This window comes from Tenrec ecaudatus, chromosome 16, assembly GCF_050624435.1.
Source record: "Tenrec ecaudatus isolate mTenEca1 chromosome 16, mTenEca1.hap1, whole genome shotgun sequence".
NCBI classification, from domain to species: Eukaryota; Metazoa; Chordata; class Mammalia; order Afrosoricida; family Tenrecidae; genus Tenrec; species Tenrec ecaudatus.
Genome location: NC_134545.1, coordinates 100,174,022 through 100,197,761, shown reverse-complemented (window position 1 = coordinate 100,197,761; position 23,740 = coordinate 100,174,022). Strand labels below are relative to the sequence as shown.

Genomic DNA, 23,740 nt, shown 5'->3' with positions numbered 1-23,740 from the left:
CCTGGAATACCCAGGCAGAAAGACTCAAAACTGGGAGTCAGCTGTGGTGCTGCTTGACCTCAGGGGCTGAGTGTTTAACCTGCCATCACACCATGAGAATCGGTGAGAGTCTAGACTAGAATGTGCATCGTACATGGACACGTTCATGGCGTTTCCCAACCTTGGCTGCACCTCTCTGAGGAAGCTTGGAAAAATACCGACGTGGGCTCCAGCCTAGAAATTTGGATGGTCTAAGACAGTGGTTCTCAACCTTCCTGATGCCATGGCACTTTCATGCAGTTCCTCATGTGGTGGTGACGCCCCAACCATAAAATTATTTTTGTTGCTACTCCATCACTGTCATTTTGCTACTGTTATGACTTGGGCGTCCCCTGTGAAAGAACTGCTGGACCCCCCCCCCCAAAGGGGCCACGACCCACAGGTTGAGAACCACTGGTCTAGGGAATGGCCTGAGAAGAGAACAGCTCTGAGGGGGGTAACCGAGGTAGGGAGTTGAGGTTTAAGCATTATTTGTAGTCAACTTGGCTCCAGCCTCCATAACCATTTCTGAAAAGTCCATGAGAGCAGACGGAGGGAAATGGTACACTGAGGACACACCGACACCAGCACGCCAGACTGACATTTATTACCATCATGACATTTATTACCACCACGGGGAAAAGAGCAGCATGCCCGTTTAACAAGGGTAAAGGGATTGCAAAACGTCTTCTCGCACGGTGCCGCTGCTACAAAATTTATACCTGTGGAGGAAAACGCTTTCAGCATGAGGTCCTTCTGTTTGTGGAAATGTGATCTCAGATAAGTAAATACCATTTAGCCAGTCCCCTGCTACTCAGATCGCTTTGCTGGAAGATCTTGGTTGCCCCAGGCAGTGAGCCTCACTACATAGACCGCTCCAGTACCCCTCACCCCCACCCCCTCTTGGAGGGCCCTTCATGAACTGAAAGTGAGTGGAAGGCATGGCGGCTCCTCTACAGGTAAACGCAGAGCTGCCACAGGACCCAGTGACTCAACTCAGACGGAATGGAAGGGAATGGGAACGTATGTCTACACAAAACCGCGGACCTCGATATTCAGAATGGCATGATTCGTAACAGCCCCCAAACTGGAAACAGCTCCCATGCCCATTCGCTACGAAATGGATCCCTAAAGTGTGCTCTGTTCATACAATGGGCTGTTCTGCAGCCCATGGACAGGAGTGAAGTTCTGCTCCAGCCCTTTGCCTCCAAGCAAGATTCTGTCCCCTCAGAGTGAGACCAGCCACGGTAGATTGCCAATACATTCCCTATCCTCCTTACACCCTGGGCTCCAAACACAACCAATTTACCAGAATGACTACACAGCCACAGGCACCGCCTGGTGTTCTACTTGCTGTTCGGCATACAGCAAATTATCTGTATCATCTCATAAAATAATCTCGTGTTTGCCCGTTCTCAATTGTATGCCTTTCCCTGACAATGGGAATTTGGTCTCGGGGAAATTATATTTGATTTTTTCAAAGTACAGCAGACGAAGGGAGGGTGGAGATGGATCAGTGGATAGGAGAATGGAGGGATGGGAGAGTAAATGGATGGGTGGGTAGGTGAGAATGGAGAGATCGAACCTGGTCGAATGGTGGATAAGGAAGTACATAAAAGGATGGGCAGAAAGCGATGGAGGATGGATAGGTAGGTAGGAAGATACACAGATGAGTAGGTAGGCGATTGGATGGATGGATATGTATGCAAATGGATGAATGAATAAACATACATAATCAGACTTAAATGAGGTAAAAGGTACATACTCAGTTCCTTCTTCCCCACTTTGCACCGTGATTTGGGAAGCCCCCAGTGTGGACCGAAGGAGATTTATCACATGGTTGTTCCAGAGGAACTTAACCTTCTCGATTTTTCCAACATTGAGGTCCACATCAATGTCAAGCGTATGCCTTGCGTCTGGTCGGAGGGAGCCTCTGAAAATGTAGACATAAAATGAGTCAATCCTGTAAGTGCCTCTAATTCCCAGGTTTACATGGAGTGGCATCTCACCCAGGAATGTATTTGTGTAGGACAATTCTTTAAAATAGTACTGAATGCTCAGTTTCCACTGATTTGGTTTGTTTGTCCCCAGTGGGTCGGCAGGTTCTTGGGGTGGCAGATTAACCCTGTCAGTTTGCTATGGGACTAGTTTTAGGGTGTCTATGTTGAAAGTTGCATACCATTCACCAGGGCCATGTGTTAGCATCACCTTTGTAGCCGTGATGCAAACTGTTCACACGCTTGGCCAGAGGCTGGAAGTTCGAGTTGCCTCAGAGGCACTTTGGAAGAAAGGCCTGGCACTCTACTCATGAAAAAACTTCCCTAAAACCCCCATGGAACACAATTCTACTCTGGGCTATTTGGGGCCTCTATGAGTCGGGGTTGACAGGATAGCGGCTGGTTTTCATAGGGATCCCAGGAAGTTGTCCAAAGAACTTTAACCCAACATGAAAACTACTGTGTAAAACTTTGAGCCCAGAGTAGAATCTAATTTTGTAGCCCAAGGTGAGCATTCATCCAGCACACCTGTACCAACTGCCTCTTGACCTCACAATATGTTCAGTGCTGAGCTTAGCGCATCGATAAGAATAGGGCCCCGTCAAAGTAACAGACTCTTCTTAGACGTAACCAGATACCTAGAGAGAATGAGTCCCTGGGGCTAGGCGTTCAGGACAGTAGTCTTGGGGGACATCTCGGTCAACTGGCAGAGCATAGTCCAGGAGGACAATGTTTTAGAGCCTACTTTGATGAGTAGTGACTGGAATCCTGAAAGTTTGTGGGCAATCATCTAAGGAGCGGCGATTGGTTTTCCTTGGTCTAAAGCAAAGAAGCTGGAAGGAAATCAAAGGCGTTTAAAAAGGAAAGCCTCCAAAGGATGAATGCACCATGCGAATGAACCCCAGCCTTCAAGTCCCTGAACCAGAAGAACTAGATGGTGCCCGCCTACCAATGCCGCCATCTCTGAAAAGGACCGCAATAGGAGGTCCTGGGTAGGGTGGGAGAAAAATGCGGGGCAAACCTCCAAAAAGCAAAGAAGACTAGATTTACTAATCTGATCTCACTGCCATCGAGTTGATAGTGACCGTGGAAGGCTGAGTAAAGCTGCCTCTGTGGGTTTCTGAGACTAACTTTTGATGGATGTTGAAAGCTTTATCTTCCTCCAGAGGAGCGGCTGGTGGTTTCAAACTGCTGACCTTGAGCTTTGCAGACCAGTGAGTGACCACTACTCTGGAGGCGCAGCGGTTACACATAGAGCTGCTAACCATATAGTCAGTAATTTGAATCGTGAGAGTAAGATCGCGGCTTTCTACTCCTGTCCTGAGTGCCAGTCTGAGAGACTCACAGGGACAGTCCTACCTTGTCCTATAGGTCGCTCTGAGTTGGCATCGACTCGATGGCAGTGACTTAGGTTTGTTTGGTTTTACTAGTCTGATAAGGACTGGTGACCCCCTGAGACTATGACCCTTAGACACATTAAGCCTGGAACTGAACTCACCTCTGTTGTTCACCTTCTAGTGGAACAATCAGCAGGGCTATGAGGGGCACAGTAACACTGCGGAGCTGCCCACGCCCTAGAACACTCAACCGTAGGAGCCCCAGAGGCAGCATTGACCCGAGGACAAGCTCCGAGTGAGGAAGGGAGAGGAAAGAAGGATGAATGGAAGCGGGATAGACAGAGGGAGTGGGAAGAGTGCTGCTAGAGTGAGGGGGGTGTAACCAGTGTAGTCCATGCTACAAAACAGAGGGATGGAAACTCATTTGCTCTGTAAATGTTCACTCAGCTTACAAGAGAAAGTTAAAAAGAAATGTCAGAAATACAAATGATTCAAGTGTTAAAAATCTCAAAACAAAAAAGAATAGAGTCCCAAACTTCATGGAGCAAGTGTGTGTGTGGTGTGCATGTGTGTGTCCTGTGTGGTGTGCATGTGTGTGTCCTGTGTGGTGTGTATGTGTGTGGTATGTGTATGAACTGTGTGTGTGCATGTGGTATATGTGTGCTGTGTGTATGTTGTGTGCATACGCGTGGTATGTGCGTGTGCTGTGTGGTATATATGTGTATGAGGTGTGTGTGTGGTATGTGTGCATGTGGTATATGTGTGCTGTGTGTATGTTGTGTGCATGTGTGAGCAGTATGTGTGGTGTGTGTGTGGTATGAGTATTGTGTGTATGTATGTGTGGTGTGTATATTGTATGTTGTGTGTGTGGTATGTGTATGGTGTATGTATGTGTTGTGTGTATGTGGTGTGTGATATGTGCATGTGTGTGTGTTGTGTATGTGTGTGATGTTTATGTGGGTATGTGGTGTGCATGTGTGTGGTGTGTGTGTGTTTATGTGAGTGTGTGGTGTGTATCTGTGTGTGTGTTAGGGATTGAATGTGTGTGTGTAATTGAAGGGCAGTGGTGGATTCACCTGGTTCACACTAGTTAGGCAGAACAGAAACTTAATTTTTTGTTGCGTTCCGTGAAGCCTGTAAAAATGGCTCCTGTAATCTGGGTTCTACCAGAGCTGGGTGACTGGGCCCAATATGGAAATCACACATTTACATTCCTTACTCTTTTTTAACGTTCATTTGTGCAGTGTTCTGATATGTAGAAATAGTAATCCACCTTTCGGTGTACCTTTGTTAACACTTAAAGCAGCCACTGGCAGTGAACTGGTAGTTAAGTCATTGGAATACCACCACTGTTGAGGGTGATGGATGTTCCTTCCTTGAGGAAAATTCCGTATTCCTACAACTTCCGTCAGGAGCCCTGGTTGCGTTGTAGGATAAGAGTTGGGCTGCTAACTGCAAGTGAACAGTTCAAAACCACCAGCTGCCTTTTGGGAGAAAGATGAGGCTTTTTACTCACACCGAGCATCGTGGAAGCTCCCAGGGGCAGTTCTCCTCTGTCCTAGAGAGTCACTATGAGTTAGAATTGACTCAATGGCAGTGAGAGAATGAAACCCCAGGCAGAAAACAGTGCTGGACAATCCAACTTAAGTCGACACGTGGCTCCTGCTGTGTTCCCCCTCTCTGGGACGCAAGCTTGTTATATGTAAAATGGGGTGATTGGAGGAAATTTTCTTTCCAGAGCCTTGGAGGGCACATTGGGTGAAGCAACAGGCTGCTGAGCCTCAATGTTTGTGGTTCAAAACCACCCAAACCACTCAGCAGGAGAAAGATGCGGCAGTCTGTTTTTTGTAAAGTCTCGGGAGCCCTCCGGAGCGGCCCCCCGTCTCCAGGGTTGCTACGAGCTGGAATCAACTCAATGGCAATGGGTTTGGGCTTCCTGGTGAAGCTCTAGGATTCAACAGTTCAGTTTTACAGCTGCTTAGATTAGAAAATCATTCTATCCATTCTCACGTGCGTGAGTAATCTGTTGTGGAAGGTATGCTCTTTGCACTTTAACATTCAACTTACTTGAAAATCTCATACTGCTTTGAGTTTCCATTACTTCCATACAAAGCAATCCTGAAGTACCCACTCACTTTTTTTTCCCCAGTGAGTGTGACAGACACCCTGTATCGCCAGCCTGTCCAAAGAAGCACAACGAGGTCAATGAGTGAGCTTGTCTTGCAGAACAAGGATTCCATGGAAGCATTCAGGGCCGAGCTTGGAATTCACCAAGGGTGAGAGTGAAGGGGAGATACAATGAATGGTCTCCTTTATTGAAGCTGGGGGCTCAGGAACCCCCTTTTAGGTGGGGCCGGGAGACATTGAGCACAGAAGATAGAGTTTTGCACAATCCCTTCCCAGTACAGCAAGGTAGGTGTCCCGGTTGGTGAAAGATGCACAGTTATGCACTTGTGTAAGCTGGATATTTATCAGTATGTGGATGCTTGAGGCTCCACTATCTGGAAGAAGCACTGAATTTCTCTCTTTCTCTCATCTCGTTTTTGGCTATTTTCATGAGCACTGAACCTGGTCTCAAAAGCAAAACAACACAACAGCCTCCCCCTTTGTTCATCATCCTACTGCCCAGCTCCAGCCTAGCTTGCTAGTTTGCTACCAAGTGCCGAGCTTGCTAGTTCGACGTCTGTCCTTTTTTTTCTTTTAAATTATTATATTGGGGGCTCATACAACTCTTATCACAAGCCATCCATCCATCCATCCATTGTGCCAAGCACATTTGTACATTTGTTGCCATTACCATTCTCAAAGCAGTTTCTCTCTACTTGAGCCCTTGGTATCAGTTCCTCATTTCCCCCCTCCTCCCTCCCCCTTCCCTCCTTCCCTTATGAATCCTTGATAATTTATAAATTATTATTATTTTTTCATTTCTTACACTGCCTGATATCTCCTTTCACCCACTTTTCTATTGTCTGTCCTCAGGGAGGGGGTTATATGTAGATCATTGTGATAGGACCCCCCCTTTCTCTCCTACCTTCCCTTACCCTCCTGGTATCACTACTTTCATTATTGGTACCCAGGGGTTTATCTTTCCTGGAGTCCCTGTGTTTCCAGATCTTATCTGTACCAGTGTACGTTCTCTGGTCTAGCCATATTTGTAAGGTAGAATTGGGATCATTATAGAGGTGGGGGTGGGTGGAAGCATTCAAGAACTAAAGGAGAGTTGTATGTTTCATTGGTGCTATACTGCACCCTGACTGGCTCATCTCCTCCCTGAGACCCTTCTGTAAGCGGATGTCCAGTTGCCTACAGATTGGCTTTGGGTATCCACTCCATACTTGCCCTCATTCACATTGATAGGATTTTTGGTTCTGGGGCTTTGATGCCCGATACCTGATCCACATCTTATGATCACACAGACTGGTGTGCTTCTTTCATGTGGGCTTTGTTGCTTCTCAGCTAGATGGCCACTTGTTTATCTCCAAGCCTTTAGGACCCCAGATGCTATATCTTTTGATAGCTTAAGCAATCGGGTCAGGAAGGTGAGCATCATGGAATGCCAGTTTAATAGAATGAAGTATACATGCATTGAGGGAGTACTCAAGTAGAGGTCCAATGTCCATCTGCCACCTTAGTACTAAACCCATAAATGAATCTATTTCCCCATCATCATATGTAAATATATTTACATGTGTGCATGCCTGTATTTAGACCTCTATAAAAGCCCTTTGCATTCTAGTTCTTTCTTCTATTTCCTTTTACTTTCCTCTTGTCCCACTATCATGCTGTCTTCATTTAGGTTTCAGAAATTCCTGTCAGTTACATTCCCCTTGATGAAGTCCTACCAGGCCTCCTATACCCTCCGCACCATCAATTTTGGATCACTTGTTGTTCCTTTGTCCCTGGGTTTGTTAACACCCACTTCCTTTCCCCCACCTCTCCCTCTCCTATGTCCCCCCCAAACCGTCATCGGTCCTGTTGTTTTCCCCTACGGATTATTTATCCAGCCTATCTTATCTAGATAGACTGGCAGAGATAATAATATGCACAAAAACAGAGCATAACAAAGCAACAAAAGAAAACAAAACAATAACAAGAAAACCTGTAAGTAGTTCAAGGTCTGTTGACTTTTAGGAGTGTTTTATGGTGCTATACCATGGCCCCAAAGTCTATTTCTGGTATCCCCTGGGGACTTCGTTGTTTAACGTCTATCCTTAATCTGGACCTGCGTGGTTCTCACGTGGGATGGTTGGTCCTGCGGGGAGCATTTGGCAATGTCTGGAGACCTTTTGGTTTTCCGAGCTGGGGTGAGGTGTGTTGGTGTGTGGTGTGTGGAGAGAGGAGCCAGGAATGCTGCTAACCATTTTCTCATGCACAGAACAGCATCAAATTATCATGTCGTCAACATCATTCTCTGAGCATGTATAGACACGTGCAAATTAAAGTAAAAAACTCAAAACAAGCATTCTCCGAACCCTACCCCCCAAGCTCAGAATCCCATATGGGTGAGAGCAAAAGAGAAATGAACCCAGTGGTTTCATTTCATGAACTTGGGGTCCAGGGATTAAGATTCTAGCTGGGCTTGAGGGCCTCAGGGGGGAGCAAATAGAGTTCAGCACAACCCCTTGCTTATAAAGCTGTCATAGTTTTAAGACCACTTGCACTAATTCTTACACGAGCAAAATGGAAACTTACGGGCGAAGTTAGCACTGTCTCCCGTGTTCAGGAAAAACGCCTGACCCACAGCACTGGTCTTTCCCTTAAATTGGTCAGCGTAGTGCCCCATTTGGGGGCATCCTCCGTGTGGACAAGGGAAACACCCATTCTAGTAGAAATACACAATGTATCTGTTAGCAACAGGCCTTTGAGTTACTCACTCACTCGACCGATTTATCTTTCTATGCATTTTCCCATATTCTAGCCAGACAGCTACTCACCTGCTAATCCTCTCGTCCATCCATTTAATGCTCCATCTACCCACTCACCCTCCATCCACCCTCTCATTTACTCATCCGCTCTTCCACCCATCTGGTCATCCATTCCTCTGTCCATGCCCAGGATTGTTAGAAAACTTCTATGACTCCCGAAGGGCACCACAGAAGTCCCTTGAAAAGATAGAAGTGGATTTGAGAGGGCAAATCACATCCAGGAAGCAGGGAAATGAGAAGATGCAAAGGAGATGGAAGAGACAATTTCTAGGGAGACGCGGGTGGGACAGATGGTGAGTTACTTGAGAAGAGGGGAGGAAGACGAGGTCCTTGACCATTTTCACTGTCATGTGACCTATCTGTCCAGACGCCTTGATTCTCCATCAGATGCTTTGCAAATTGTCAGTTGATTATTTGAGCCTGGAGGAGGCAGTTCCTCCCTTTGGCCCAGGCCCGTACTTTCCAGCATGGCCCCGTGTTCCTCTGTCCTTTCCCTCCAGCGCCACCTCCGCTGCGCTGAGGGCAAAGCTAGTCTGTGATGTGTGGAGCTTAAGGAAAGTTGTGGAGGCCCTGTATGACTAGAATAGTCAGTGTTACTCACTGAATATGCAACCGATCTTGGTCACAGGCCAAGATGACCTGTTGACCTCAGGGTTCAAATCAGGGGTGCAGAGGTCAACATCAGCTTGAAAGGGAGCTGTGTGAGACTTATTTCTAATTTTACCTTTGAGAAAAATACTTTAAAATGTCAAACTTTTGCAACCCCCTAATGTGATCATCGTTTCAGCTAAGGATCCTCAATAGAAACTCAAACCTTTCACTGTCTGCCGGGAAACGGTTTCTATCACCTCACAGAAGAGTTCCCCGGAAAGTACCTGGCAGACCCCCTTCCCCTTCGCCCTAGTCCAACGGATCACTAAATCCTCAAACTTGATGTCACCAAATAAGGGGGCAGATGGACTTGACCTGCCTCTGGTTTGGGTTCCCTGAGGATGACACATGCCACTCATCCAATCACAAAGAGGTGACAAATCAGATTCTGAGTGTGTGTAGCCTGAGAAACACCCCGTCTGGAATCCTCCCAACTGTCCTTGTCAGCAATGGTCGAGAAGAATGGGGAGCACTGTCCCAGGTTAAAGGAGACTAAAGAGAAGATAACAAATGCAATACAGGCAGAGAAAGGAGAGAGAGAAAGACAAGCAGCGGCACCAGAGGTCACTGTCTGGATTATCAGTGCAGTATCAGTACGGATCATATGCTAGAAAACTGAGTGTCACAAACATTAAATCTCTTGGATGTGGTTCTATTGGAGAATAATGTTCTTAAGAAATGAAAGCTGCTGTATTTATGGGTAAAGTATCAAAATGTCTTGAATTTATTGTCACATAATTTGTGGGAAAGTATTTCTATATTCTGTATGTTGTTGTTAATTGCCTATTCTGATTGGTAGGACCCTATATGTACAACTGTGATCCTCATATTTTCTCTTTGAGCCCATTACTGGCCCCATTGGGCCAATCTGTTGCTCTACAGTATACACTCTCGGATTCTCATTCACTTTATATGTAGACATGCACACAGATCTAAATGCACATGTCTAGGCACAGTGGCTGTGTGTGTGCTCAGTGGCTCACTGTAGTGTGAGTTCATTAACCCACTGTGGGGAGAAGAGACCTGGCATCCTGTACAGAGTCAAAAGCCACCCCCACCCCCACCCTACCCCAACAACACCCCTCTGCCAGCAGTGGGCCCTGACACACAGCAGTCCTACCGGCAGACTGGGGTTTCCAAGGCTGTCCATCTTTACAGGTATAGATAGCCTCATCTTTCCCCCAAGGAGCAACTGGTGGATTGGAACTACCAACCTTGTGGTAAGCAGCTCCATGCATAACTCTTTATAGCACCAGAGCTCCTTTCTGTGAAATCCTAAGGGAGCAGTCCTACTCTGTCCTTTAGGGGCCTATAGAGTTGTTACGAGTCAAGGTCAACCTGATAATAAACAGCAGCAACGTGTATGAACACCACCTCCGCCCACCCCCACATGTATGCTAAATAGGAAGGGCCTTTAAATGTTCATGAAAAAAATTCCTTCTCTTTTCATTCCATTTTTCAGGAACTTTTTGAAGTACTTTGTAGAACGCTCATACTTTTTCTTTCTTCCCGCTCCTGTCTCTCTCAGGAGAGAAAATTGACCCCAAGGTAGTGAGGCAAACATGCTAACAGCAGATGATGAATGTACAAGTATTCATGGAAAGCTACTTTGAACTTCTGTGTAGATTTGAACTTTCTTTGTGTCTCCCCTGCTACCCTCTCTATGCCTTGAGGAAGGCTTCGTGAGGCTCAGCAAGTGCCACACTCTCCTCTGCGAAATTCCATCTTCCATCTCCTTACTTGGTCCTAAGCTACAGAGACAAAACTGCCACCAACAGATGCCCCAGCAGCTTCTCCCCAAGGGCCCAGTGTGACCTACCTCCTGAAACTTGTCGTACGAGGCACACGGGAATCCCAGGAAGCCGTCTGGGGTGGTGATGCTGTTCGAGTAATACTTGTAGCTTCTTAGGTGATTACAAGCTACAAAGTCCCGGGTCCCTGAGAAAGCAAGGGCAGGAAAAGAAGGCTGTCACTTGGGGAAGAGGAGCCGTACTGACTAAGTGAGGAATCCCAGATGCTGTCAGTGTTGCCGGGCGCCTTTGTCACCATTGTCATTGACTTTGACAGGCTGAGAGGCAAGTAGGAAGTTTGGGAGTTTCTTTAGTAGTGGGAGTTAGTCTTCCCAACATCATGTCCATCTGCTGAGGAGAGTGACTCGCGGCTCTCTACCCCTGTGAAGAGTTACAGTGTAGGAAACTCACAGGGACCATTCTACCCTGTCCTATAGGGTCAATGACTTGATGGCAGTGAGTTTGGGATTTGGACCCAGCTCAGCAGTTGTTGCCACGTGAAAAGCCAGCCCCGACTTTCTTCAATCTTTTGAGGTTTCACTAGAAGCTAGAATCTTTCCTATGGAAAGTTTTTCCTGTTTAAACATTGGCAAGGAATTCCCATTAACAAAGTTACTGTGACAGCCAACCAAATACTGCCCCGACCTGCGTCTGCCCTCAGGACTGCAGTTTGAGAACTCTGGGCCACCTGAGCCAACTGGACTGAGAAATGCCTCCTCTCTGCTACTCCGGGGACAAGATAAGAGCTTCAGAGGTGGTGGCCACTGTGACCTGCTGGCCATTCTTTCATTGCATTCTCTTTACCACATTTTCCTTTAGGCCAAAGCCTTCTCATTCAGTACACTGTTTGCTATTTTCTCTAGAAACTTTGTTCAAAATGTCCAACATGGTGACTGAGGCGTCCGACCCCTGAGGACCACTCCTGGGAGAGTCTGTCGGGCTCAGTTCCGCACCCTGAGAGAAGACCCTTCCCCTTTGTTCAGAGTAGATTTGCCACCGCTGTCCCCAGCCCCACCAGGCCCCACTTGATTGCCTCCCGACCAAAGCCAGCTTCCCCCAATCCATACCCATGTCCCTGCCCGGACCCAAGAACCTGTTTCCAACTTAATTGTTCCTTTCATCCTGAATTGTAGCCCAGGGAACTCCACAATAGAGGACAAAGTGGGTTTAATTGTTCCCCCTTGCCCAGTGCCGGATGGCTTGGTGCTCTGAACAATAGCCGCATGCTCACGAGCTCATGGGCTTGTTCCTTCTAAATTGCCTCTTTAATTAAAGCCGGGCTCCTTTCTATTCTGTGTGCCTTGCGCACCATGCCTGGGAGTGGGCAGCTATTATTGGAGCTCTGGGGTTCTTTCACAGCCTCGTCTGGCCCGGTGTTACCTGGTGCAGCGCTCACAAGGGGTCAACACCTCTGATTATTTGTCTGGGGGTGGGAGCTGTTGCTTTTACCTAGTATGCTCCTTAAGTACAAGGAGGATTAAAATGTTTGCCAAGGCCACTTGTCTTGACTTAACACGCTGGACTGGGCCCCCAGTGGGGTCCTGGAGGGCCCGGGACACTGCATGCCATAGTCCCAGGCCCCAGAGGCCTCCAGGCTCAGAAAAACAAGAGCAGAACGAAAACGGCTGCAGACCAGAAGCGTCCACTTCCAGGGACCAGCATGAGGAGGCCGAGCCTCAGGGGACAGGCGGTAGGAACAGCTGAAGGCCAGCGAAGAGGCGAGAATGTGACAGTGCACTGATGACTCCTAACATTAGGTATAAGGTGCTCTGGTGTGTTAAGTGTTGGGCTGCTAATCCCAACGTGGGTGGTTCAAGTTCACCAGCAGCTCTGCTCCTGTAAAGAATGTACAGTCTTGGAAACTCCAAGGAGCGGTTTGACTCTGTCCTGCAGGGTCACTGTGAGCCTGGGTGGACTCAGAGGCAATGGTAAGCATGGGAGGGAATATTAGGTGGGTAGGGGCAGTGATGGTTAAGTGGCAGAATTCTCGCCTTCCACTCGAGAGATCCAGGTTCTCTTTTCAGCCAGGGTACCTCATGCCCTCCTACCTGTCATATTGTTATGATGCTAAACAGGTCTCAGTAGAGTTTCCAGACTAGGGCACACTAAGAAGAAAGGCCTGGCAACCCACTCCTCCAGATGTGCTGTCAATCACAACAGTTTACTCGGCAACCACCAGGAGGAAGACACAGGACTAGGCAATGTGCCATTGTATTGTGTGGAACCCGGGGCTGACCCTGCGGTGGCAGCAGTAGCAGCAGCAGCAGCAGCAGCAGCAGCAGCAACCATAACAACCCAGGGACACGGAGTTTGCTCTCTTACACGAGGCCCCTAGGAGCTACTACAGGTCCCCAAGGCTCCCATTGTGCCCCCCTCCCCCAAGCCCAGAGGGGTCTTACCACCTTTGTCTTCCCCACTAACTCACTCCCATCTCATCCCTAAGATCTGACATTAGCAAATGACAAGAAAGTTAAATCCCTCCCGATCCAGCAGGGACTGAGGATGGGCCTGGTGGCCAAAGCCAAAGCTGAGCTCTTGCCTCCAGGCCAGTCCAGTGCTTGGCCAGGGACTGGCACACTGGCAAATGGGCAGACAGCACAGGGTGGACTTTGCAGCCAAAACCTGGACTTAAATACAGGGTGGCCTTTGGCGAGTTCTACAATTTTTCAGGGCCCCGTTTCCTCATCTGTAAAATGGGGAGCGTCCCAGAGTGACTCCGTCATGACATCATTGTGAACGCGGCTACTCCAGAACTAAGCTCTCAAGCAATGACTGCCGATTCTGTATCCTGAAGGCCCAGTCCCCCACGCCGCTGCCCCCCACCCGCCCCCAGGGCACACAGGAACTGTCCTATTTCTTTAACTTAGGTACCTTCCCATAGTCCGTTGATGTCCACGATGGTTGACAAGATGTTTTTCTGACATCCAGGCATGTGCTTTCCTCCATTGGGGTAGAAATCTAAATGGCCCACCTTCTGACTCATTCCAAAACCTGAAACATTTGGAGAGTCAGTGCTCCACAAGTTGGGTCATGGCAACAACCAGAGCAAGAGCCTTCCCTGCAAATCCTCCTTTCAGCCAGGTGCAGCTGCCAGAAGTTCCCAGAGATGGGCACAGAGGCAGATGAATGGGGAGGGGTGACAAAGGAAGCAAGACAAGGGGGAGGTGGCCTTGGGGTGAGTGTACACGTGTGTGTGTGTGTGTGTGTGATGGAGAGGCCTTGGGCAACCCTAGTGGATACTGATACCAAAATGTAGTAGCCGACTCATGTTAGACTGTGCAGCCTGGTATAGTCGTTCTTAAATGTTACTTTCTATGTTAGATGAAGGGGTTCCAAAAAGTTAGTGGAGAAATGAAAGTCCAAAGAAGACCAGACATATTGGTCAGATGAAGACTGGTGGAACCCTTGAGACTGTGGCCTGACTCCTAGCCACCCTGTAGGTGTGGACCTGAACTCATCCCCAGAGCTTGGTTTTCAGCCAAACAGCAGGTGAGTCTCTCCCGGGAGCAGTAACACTAGAGAGGTAAAGACCCTGTAGACTACTCAACCATTTGAGAGCAAAAGAGGACCAGTTACCCAAGGGCAAAGTTCAGAAGAGTTCGGGAAGAAGGAGGCATGCAAATGGAGAACAGGAGGAAGTGGGGGTAAGTGATATCTCACTGTGGGGATTGCAGTCAATGATATGAAACAAAATGCACATGGACTGCTGAATGGGAAACGGATTTGCTCTGTAAACCTTCACCCAACTTGCATTAAATGGGAAAAAAAAGACAATGGACTATGTCTACGAATATTTTGAAGCCCCCTGGAACTGTTATTGAGAGCATACACTCTTAAATCATTTTGTGGAGACACAGCATGCTGCATAGCTAGGTACACAGGCTTCGGGAGCACACAGAGCTGCTGAACCCCCCTGGCTGCACTTCAGACTCCATGACCCTGAGCAGTCCCTTCCCCTCACCGTGCCTCAGCTTCCCCAGCTAGACAATGGTGACGTGGGTGCCCGATTTTCAGGGATACACGGATTGATGAGATACTGCTTGAAAGCACGCACTCAGTGAAGCACACGGTGAACACTCATGAAGTGTTTTCCTCCTCCTCCTCACAAGCATACTCTATTGGCAAGTCTCATGGATGGTCATGTAAGGAAACATCAAGAGGAGAGCGTAGATTTTGGAAGCTTTGATAAAAGCAGTAAGAAAAAGAAACCCCCAAATCAATATTTTGCAGGTCAGGAATCAATAAGCGGTATATTTTCTGCTCTGCCTAGTGCAGACCGAGGAAGGATGCAGGCTTGCAAACGGAGCAATGCCTTTGATAGACTCCAGAGGTGCTTGTCCAGCTGGACTGAAGGTGACAGTGCTGGTACTCATGCCTCTTATTTGGTGTTGGCACTCATTTGGATGGGTGAGTGCCCAAGCCATTCTTGTGCTAACCATTTAAATAATTACTCTGGAGTATATATGTATGTGAGGGGGGAGGAGGGCTCGGTTTGATAGGGTGCACCCGGGTTGTAGTCCTGGTCACCAGGAGGCACAGTGAGGAACTCACCTAGGAAAGGGATTATGGGAGCAGCATCTGTATGAATCACATCCACAAACATGGCGTCGGATGGGTCCAGCCGAACCTCTTCAGGTGTGCCCTGGAAACACGGCTCTGCTGGATCCAGCCCTAAAGGCAGCATACGACCAGATAAGCCAGGTCCTGGCCCACAGAACCCTGAGCCCACACACGGAGCACGGCCCAGGAACCATTCTCAGGGACTGATTCTGCAGTGGCTGGTCTGCTCAGGAGATAGAGGCTGGGACAGCAAGGTCTGAAACAGAGCCACTGCCTGGCGACCAATAGTCAGATTTCCCCAGTGACTGGCTCCAGGGAGGATCCAGGTGGTACAATTACCCCCAGCCCCAACCCTCCACCCCATTTCCCCTCTCCCAATACATGCATACACACACACACACACACACACGCACACACACACATATTTAGCCATTGCTCTTGGAGACAATAAGCTCCCTGGCCCCACCCAGCTACTCCCCATTGCCTCAGCCCTGCACACCTCTGTGTCTTGACTCCTGGGGTTCCCCAGTCTTCCCTGACCCTCCGCACATTCTCATTTCACCAAAATCTGTCTCTCCCAAGCTCCAGCTCCAATTCCCCCTCTGCAGTTCCCCCCCCCCTCCATCCTAACATGGGCATTTCAGCTCCCCTTTTCAGTCCATTCTCCTCACACTGTACAGGATTCGTTGGCTCTCATTCACTTGGCTGCAGTATCCTTTGCCTTCTTCAGTTGTCTGCCTCCTAGACGAGACTATGCTATCCCTGACCGGGCCAACTTCCTCTGGGTGGGAGGAGTGAGGCTCCCTGGATTCCTCTCTGCTCAAGGTCAAGCACCTGTCCTCTCTGAGCCTCTGGAACGTGGGAACAGCAGGAGCACCCTACCCTAGAGGATGCCTGTGAGAATCACAGGAGCAGGTGTAAGAGAAAGGACTTTGGAAATGGCAATTCTTCAGAGCCAACAATGATTACTACGGTCCCCTCCGCCTTCTACAGATGCCTAGCACAGGGTGGTGGATACAGGGCCCACTCATTAAATGCTGGATTTGACAGTTCATCAAACCTGTGTACTGATTTGGCCACATGAAAGAACTGCCTGTGACGTGTGTGGTGGGTATGCATTTGTTTTTGCCCAGCGAGCCCTTCATTATTGACTGAGCACCTCTATTGGCAGGGCTCACGGGCCCTCTGGCATTCTCTGCCTGTGCCTGGGCTGTAGGCGCTGTCCATGGTTCTGGAAGTGATGAATTCTTTTTCTTCCTCAGTTCAGTCGGCTTCTGTCTTACACTGTGACTGCACTAGGAAAAATAACGCTGAGGTCATGCGCTTAGTGTTTTAGTTATATTTTTCTTTATGAATGCGTTCTTGTTTATAATGATATATATTTAAATACACATGACGCACAGTGTAGTGTCTCACCTAAAATGAACGCCCAGAGGACTGGTAGGGGCACGGACAAGCTTCCACCACCCGCACGTGGGTTTGGGGTCTCCCCACATCTCGGGTCCTCCCCCACTCTGGGTTTTGGAACCCCTACTCTGGATTTGGGATTTCCTCACTCCCAGAGCGTGGGTCCTGCGCAGGGCCTCCGCCATCCTTACCTGTGATCCTGCCCAAGCGTCCCCCCAGCCTCCTGCCTGCCTCGGCGGCAGCGTGCGAGCCCAGACTGTGGCCGATGAGGTGCACGTTTTCGGGGCTGTGACCCATCTCAGTCTGTGGAGGGAAGGACAGGAGGTCCAGCTCAAGTCCCGCTAGGCAGGTGCGGGGGGTGGGTGTGGGTGGGTGGGGGCTGCTGTGGGCCTGCCGGCAGCGATTCACGGATGCCCTTCCCCCTGCCCTGCCACCCAACACCCCTGCCACCCGTGCCTGCCTCTCCAGGAGCCAGGCGCACGGTGGGCTCAGCTCATGCGTGGACCAACAGTGCTGACCAGTGGCCGCCAAGCCAACTGCACGCTGGCTCAGCGCTGGCCTGGCCGCCCACAGCAGGCGCCCCTCCCTCCCCTCCCTTGGGCTGTTCCCCCGTTTTGCGGGAGAAAGACCTCCAGCCGGGAAGCCCCAGGGAGCAGTTCTATCCTGTCCTATAGGGGTCACTGTGAGAAGGAATGCATTAGGAAAGTGTGGGTGTTGGGGAAGGGGCTCAGGAGTTCTCCGGAAGGAGGCAAAGGCCCAATCCCTGGCAGACTTCTTGGAAACCTAGATTCTGCTGCCCTGTACAGAACTGCCCAGCTCAGGTGCTCTCCTGCCCTGAACAGCCTGAAATGAAGGCCTTCCTCCAGCATGCCCAGAGCCTACAGTCAGGGGTGATGGGACTGGGGTCTTCGGGGCAATCCCCGGGGGTGGTGGCCCCATAGCAAAGGCTTACTTTGTGTTATAATCTGCCTCCTAGCCATGCCACGGTTCCGGCAGGCTGCCTCCCTCCACCCACTCCCCACAGAACCTGGCCCAGAGGGTTTTACCGATAACACTTGTACTAGCAATGCGATCTCAGCTCCCACGACCCTGATGTTTTGGACCGCCTGGGTGTATGCTGTTCGGGACCCCTTCTTCCAGTCCACACAGATGCAGTTGACGTTCTCCACTTCAAACATTTTCTGTGGAAGACATACATGAGGGAGAAAGGCCATTGATGAAGAGGCCGAGGCAAGCCTGCACATTCATCAAGCACCTGGCACCTGGTGTAGCTCTGTGTTCCTCTCACCCATCATGACTCACAGCAAGCCTCTGATGGGGGCACACCAACCCCCACTTACCAAGTGCAGAAACTGAGGCTTGAAAGCTTTGTCTTAGGTCTCACAGATGGCTGCGAACACAGGCACACCCCAAAGATCACCTGCTAGGTTAGTGGTTAGCAAACCGTGGCCCAAGGGCTGCATCGGTCTGCTTTTGTCAATAAAGTTTTATTGGAACCGCAGCCATGCCCATTGACTTTTACTGAGTGGTGTGGAGGCCCTATGGCCCTGTACTCCTTCTTCCTTCACAGGGCACAGGTACCACACCCTGCCACCCGTGAGTTGAAGCGACAGGTTGCCGCTCTCACGTCCCCAGCTCCACTCTGGTTGGAGGCGCAAGGGGTTGAGGGAAAAGCTGACCATGATAAAATTCAGACAGAGTCCTTTTAGATTACATGCTGTGACCATGATCTATTGCTCAAGCACAGAGACAGACCAACCCCTCAAGGGTGGGGAGCAAATGACAGAGAGGGCCATTCCACACCCTTTGTTTATTTTGGGATGCCTTGGGCAGCTCCTTGGTTGGGGTGTGGGGGGTGAGAATGATTGGAGGTCACAGCGACCTCACTGGCCCCCAGGTCCTCCAGCTTCTCACTGAGCCTCCGTGTGTGTGTGTGTGTGTGTGTGTGTGTGTGTGTGGTGGGGGCAGGTGTGAACACTCCAGGCACATGAGGAACAGGTATCCTGAAGGCAAAGGTCACTAAGAGGTCTGTCCTAGGGCAGTGCAGGGCGTCTCCAGGAGCAGCGCCTATGTCCTCCGCATGGGACTGTGGGATGTTGTGAACAGAGACCTGGTTTTGCATCCCACCTTGGGTAGAAGGTTGAGGAAGTGTGCCGCTTCCTGGTGCTTTCGTTTCCTCGTTTGATAAGTAGGAACCGTCATGACATCACCTGTCCAGGGTGGCCAGGGAGGATTAAGTTAAATGGAACATGAAATGGGGAATGATTCGCAAAGCGTTGGCTCACCCGGAAGTGCTCAGGAAGCAACTGTATTTCAAATAGTGATCCATTAGGCCTCTCCACAATAACTCTGGTGCTGCATGCCTCAACACATTTAACTTCACTGAAAATTAAATCAATGAAAAATAGGTGAGATGAAGAGCCACAGGTAGTTCCTGTCACACGGCCATATTCCAGTGCTCAGACGGTGCAGCTAGAGAGCACATCCAGCCTCACGGGAAGGTGTGTTGTGTTGGCAGGTGAGGTTTAGGGGCATCGGTGTCAGGCAGGGATTTCATATAAACCATCAGGTATCACTAGGAGGGTGTGGGCAGTGGGGGGTGACTCTCAGAGGGGTCACAGGTCATGCCAAAAAATGCCTGCCTATCAAACGTTGGTGTAGCATTGATCATTTTAAAAATAAACAAAGTCTCTGTAGTATGTGATAATATTTTTCTTTTTGGTAAACTCATCTTAAACAACACCCCTCCCCATCATCCTCCCCTCAAAAACACCCACACTCACTGCTGTTGAGTTGATGTGATCCTATAGTTCGACTCATGCGATCCTATAGGTCAGAACCAAACTGCCCTGGGAGTTTCTGAGACTGTAGCTCTCACACGTATCCAGATACTCACAAGGTTAAAGTTCTATGCTACTTTACTTGCTCAACCTCTTCATGAGTCACAGCCAGGCTGTCATTCCTGCCTGATTATGATGCCACTTCAAATCACGCAGTTTTATCTGCATGTGCTATGAGTACATACTGCTGTGTTTATGGTCACGGACTTGATTAGTTTCTGGTATTTTAGCTATATAATATTGTGGTTATTAGTACTTGTGACCCTATATCAATGACTTTTTTTGATAATTAACTAGTAATGGGGGGACAGGGATAATCCCAAAAGACTTCTGCTCCATGGCTAACACAACTGTAACTCATAATGTAACTCACTGCAGACAGTGTTCCCCAAACAAGTTTGTGGGTAATATTCACACAGTTCAAGAGATCGCACATTTAAGCCATTTATAGCTGTGCTTATCCCGTCTTATTCTATGATGGAAATCGATAGTTGGCATTCCCAAGGAATCTGTGTGGTTTGGTACCATCCAGGGGGGTCACGGTAAGAGCATGAGTTACTACTCTGGGTGACAGCCACCGTAGTGACAGTACCGAGAGACAGAGGCCAGGCAGTTGGCTGTAAGTCTCTACCTCTGGGATTTTCTGAGTAGGCATTGGTCTTTTCTCAGTGGTGTGTGTGGAGAAGCAGGGAGTGGATCTTGCTGAGAACCTAGGGTTTCCTTGGTGCCTTTAGGAAGGAAGGGGCTCTCCCTGGAGTCTTCCTTCCCGTCTCAGGGACAATGGAGCTATGGCATTTGATTCGGTGAGCTGGGTGCTGTTCTCACCAGGAAGCTGCCTGGTGAGGAGGGTGGCCCCTACCTTGCACATGTCCGACAGCCAGCTCTCTTCCCCCTTGTCTATGAAGCCATGGATGATGAACCGCGTCTTGCGGGCAGCTTGGAAGTTCGAACCGTCAATGGTGTTCGGGTCTGTGGCAGTGATCAGCTGGTTTGATTAGAAGAGATGAGTTGAATGTTGGACTTGCTGAATCCCAGACCTGCAGAGCTAGCCTCAGTAAGACTGAGCTAAAGCGTACATCTCCTATGTAGTCAGGCTGCCCTAGATCCAGAGTTTCTGACCCGGACTTCACGGGGGGAATCTCAGAAAGTCCATGCTTGTGGCCTCTGCATAGTCATAATCCCTAACTGATACTGAACATTTCTATTCATGATGAAATTAGGCACTAAGCTACTGTGACTCTCTGGCTACAAAAATTGTTAGGTGGTCTCGGTGGCCCAGCAGTGCTGCCAGTATTTCAAAATAGCCTTTAAATTCATTATGGCTGTAGATGAGGGTCATCTCATCCCAAGCCCAGTCCTTGCACCTTGCTGAGTAATGAAGAAATACACTGACATGTATCACTATGATGTATTTGCATTTAAAAAATATTTCAATAGGTATTTTTCTACATAATTTGTTTCCTTTGTAACTCAACATATACTGCCGTATGGCTTAAAAAACATTATTCTAAGATGGCCTATAGAGTCTTCCCTAGAGGACCAAAGAGGTCCCCGGTAGAGATCAGGTGAAGGAGCGCTGACCAGACCATCAGATGTGAGGGCAGAACCAGTGCGGCGGAGCTGGGAGGGACGGTCTCAATTTGTGAGAAATAACAGACCCGCTTCCAGGGAGCTGCTTCCAGCACCCCGCATGGACAAGAAGTTGGTCAATGGGTCAGCATTGCAAAACAAGGACAGCTCAGTGGTCACACCCAAGCAGACTCTCGGTCCAGGTACCCAGTGGGAAACATGTCACTCAGTTTCTCCCAGCAGGTGACCTCAGGGAGCTGCAGATACCTGACTTTCTCAGCCCTGTCAGCGACAGGCGTGGTGAGCCTTCCGTTGTTGGGATTCATAGTGAGGTCCCCTCTGGAGGCCATGCAGCCAGCTGTCTCTGGCCAGTCTTAGCCACTGGTAATAAGTAACCCTGACCTGCTTCCTGGAAGTTACTCTCAGGGTTCTCTACTATTTTTTTCTTTTCGGTTCCATGGCCCTTCTCTGGGTGGTTCTCTAGCTCCAAAGGAAGGTTTTGGATGTCCTAGGGGCCATCTGTCCTTCCACTGGGATGTTTGAGAAGGAGCCTGACCCTCATCGGGATACACCAGGCCAGGGGTTCTCTATAAGAACTTCTCATACTTCTTTGCACACCTGCTAAAACTCACTCTTGTGGAGCTGAAACTGATACGGCTAGGTGAGAGTAGAAAGCCTCATCTTTCTCCCAAGCAGGGACTGTAGTTTGAACTGCTGACTTTGGAGTTAGCAGCTTCAGTGTGTCACCCACTCCCCACTAGGCCTCCTGTTCCATGCCAGAGAGTAGGGTTTTCCTCAGGGAATCCCCAAAGCCTGTGTCCAATTGTGCATGCCCATGCCTGCGGCTGGGGTGCACATCCGTCGCTTTCAGGATGGGTTATCCCGGCAAGCGCATGCCTGTGGTAGGTCTGAGCCAATCTTCTGGAAAGTTCCAAGGCAGTGAATTCTGCCTGCGTGGGCCCCGTCTGCCCACCACCCAGCCATCGCCGGGCCATACTTACTTGATAGTTGTTCTGGTTTTCATTTGTGTACAGAAGAAAGCGGGTGTTAATGTCTTTGGGGGCCCACGGGAAGAGCTTGAGTGGCCGCTGGAGGGTCCCCGCCCAAGGTTTCTCATTCGAAAAGCAGCCAAGATGCCCAAAGCAGATCTCCTTCCCTGGGGGTGGGGAGGGGTGGGAGGGGGGGGAGCACACAAACAGGACACTTGTGAGGTTTCCAAAAGGGGCCCTGTCACACCAGCTCAGGGTCTGGACTGTCAGGGTGGCGTCCGGGTCTGGCCAAGGCCCATGCTGGCCTCTGTCTTTGCCAGATGTTCCCAACTCTGGGCGGACGAGAATCAATGTGCCGGCGGGAGGCACCTGCGTGTCTTGGCTATACACGGTGCTTAGCTGTTCCCTCTGAGATTCAGATTCGAGGGGGCTGGTGTGGGAGGGTCGTGTGTTTAGCGGTGGCCCTGGACAGTCAAGCAAGGAGCCCTGGTGGCACAGTGGGCACCACCGCGGGCTGCAGACACAAGGTCAGTCGGCAGTTCGAATCCACCAGCCTCGGCAAGGGAGAGAGGAAGCTTTCTGCTCTCATAAAGATGGACAGCCTTGGAGACCCTCAGAAGCAGTTCTACTCTGTCCTGTTGCTGTGTGTCAGATGGGAGTGGGTGGGGACAGTCTAGCAACTAGGGAAATGGTCTGGGAGTGACTCTGGGGAGTGCCTGCCTGTGGGGCAGGAGGAGGCAGACATCAATTAGCAAGGCGATGGAGTGGTCAGAGCAGCAAGACCTTCACCTCTACTGTCAGCAGCCGGTCAGGAGGGAAGGGCAGGTCAAAAATGGACTGGGGTAGGGGAAGGTGGTAGGGGTAGGTGACTGGCAAAGAGAGGAAAGTCCTGGCAGGCATGAAAGAGAGCATCCCCAGAAGATTTGGGGAGCCCCAGCTGGGTGGAGGGAGAAAAAGGAAAGAGAAGGAGGAAACGGGCTGGGGGTAATGGGACTTGGGTGGCAAGTGGAGGGGTGGTGGTGGTTTTCCATCAAGTGGGTGAGTGAGTCTCTTGGGGCAGACATCAGGGAGGAGGGAGGAATTGAAGGCGGGAGGACCAGAACTGATAGCAATAGGAGGAGTGAGAGAGGGGTGGTGGGCAGGAAGGTGGGCCCATCTAGCCTACCTGGCAGGATGTGAGGTGCTTAGGGGGCACGTCCTGGGGGCTTTAGCCTGGGCACTTGTCCCCAGGGAGGGAGCAATCCTGGGAGAGGGGACTGGAAGCCTGCCCAGCCTCCACTGCCCACCACCTGCTGCTTGAGGATTATTTCTCCAGCCACAAGAGCCTGCGCTGTGGCCATGGGCAGGGGACTGAGCATGAGGTCACTCGTGGCCATCCGTGTCAAGAGCTTTTCTTTGTGTCGAAGGTGCAGTCTCTCTTGAACGAATTAATCATAATCCTTAGCTGATGTCCTTAGGCCAAATCACCCAAAAGCTAAGCCCAGGCTTGGTCACGTTCTCCCCGAAGGGAGGTGACAGCATTCTCACCTTGGACGGTGGCCAGCAGGAGGAAGCTGAGGATCCAAGAGGACAGCATCTACACAGATAGAAATGCAGACACGCAAGTGCTCAGCGCCGAGGCTGGCAGGGGCAGGTCCCCAGGCAGGCCAGGAAGCCC

General features: G+C 49.9%; 1 protein-coding gene across 1 annotated transcript; it reads right to left on the bottom strand.

Annotated features, from left to right (window-relative positions):
- Window positions 1–676: 676 nt before the first annotated feature.
- LOC142429031 (pancreatic lipase-related protein 2-like) lies at window positions 677–23,662 on the bottom strand. Its single transcript, XM_075533999.1, has 12 exons — window positions 23,611–23,662; window positions 22,096–22,250; window positions 20,385–20,510; window positions 17,732–17,866; window positions 16,877–16,988; window positions 15,270–15,389; window positions 13,590–13,709; window positions 10,748–10,866; window positions 8,045–8,174; window positions 5,420–5,531; window positions 1,784–1,951; window positions 677–740 (listed from the first exon to the last, which is right to left on the bottom strand). The coding sequence occupies exons 1-12, from the start codon at window positions 23,657–23,659 to the stop codon at window positions 677–679; spliced, it is 1,410 nt and encodes a 469-aa protein (XP_075390114.1). The 5' UTR covers window positions 23,660–23,662.
- Between the last annotated feature and the right edge of the window lie 78 nt (window positions 23,663–23,740).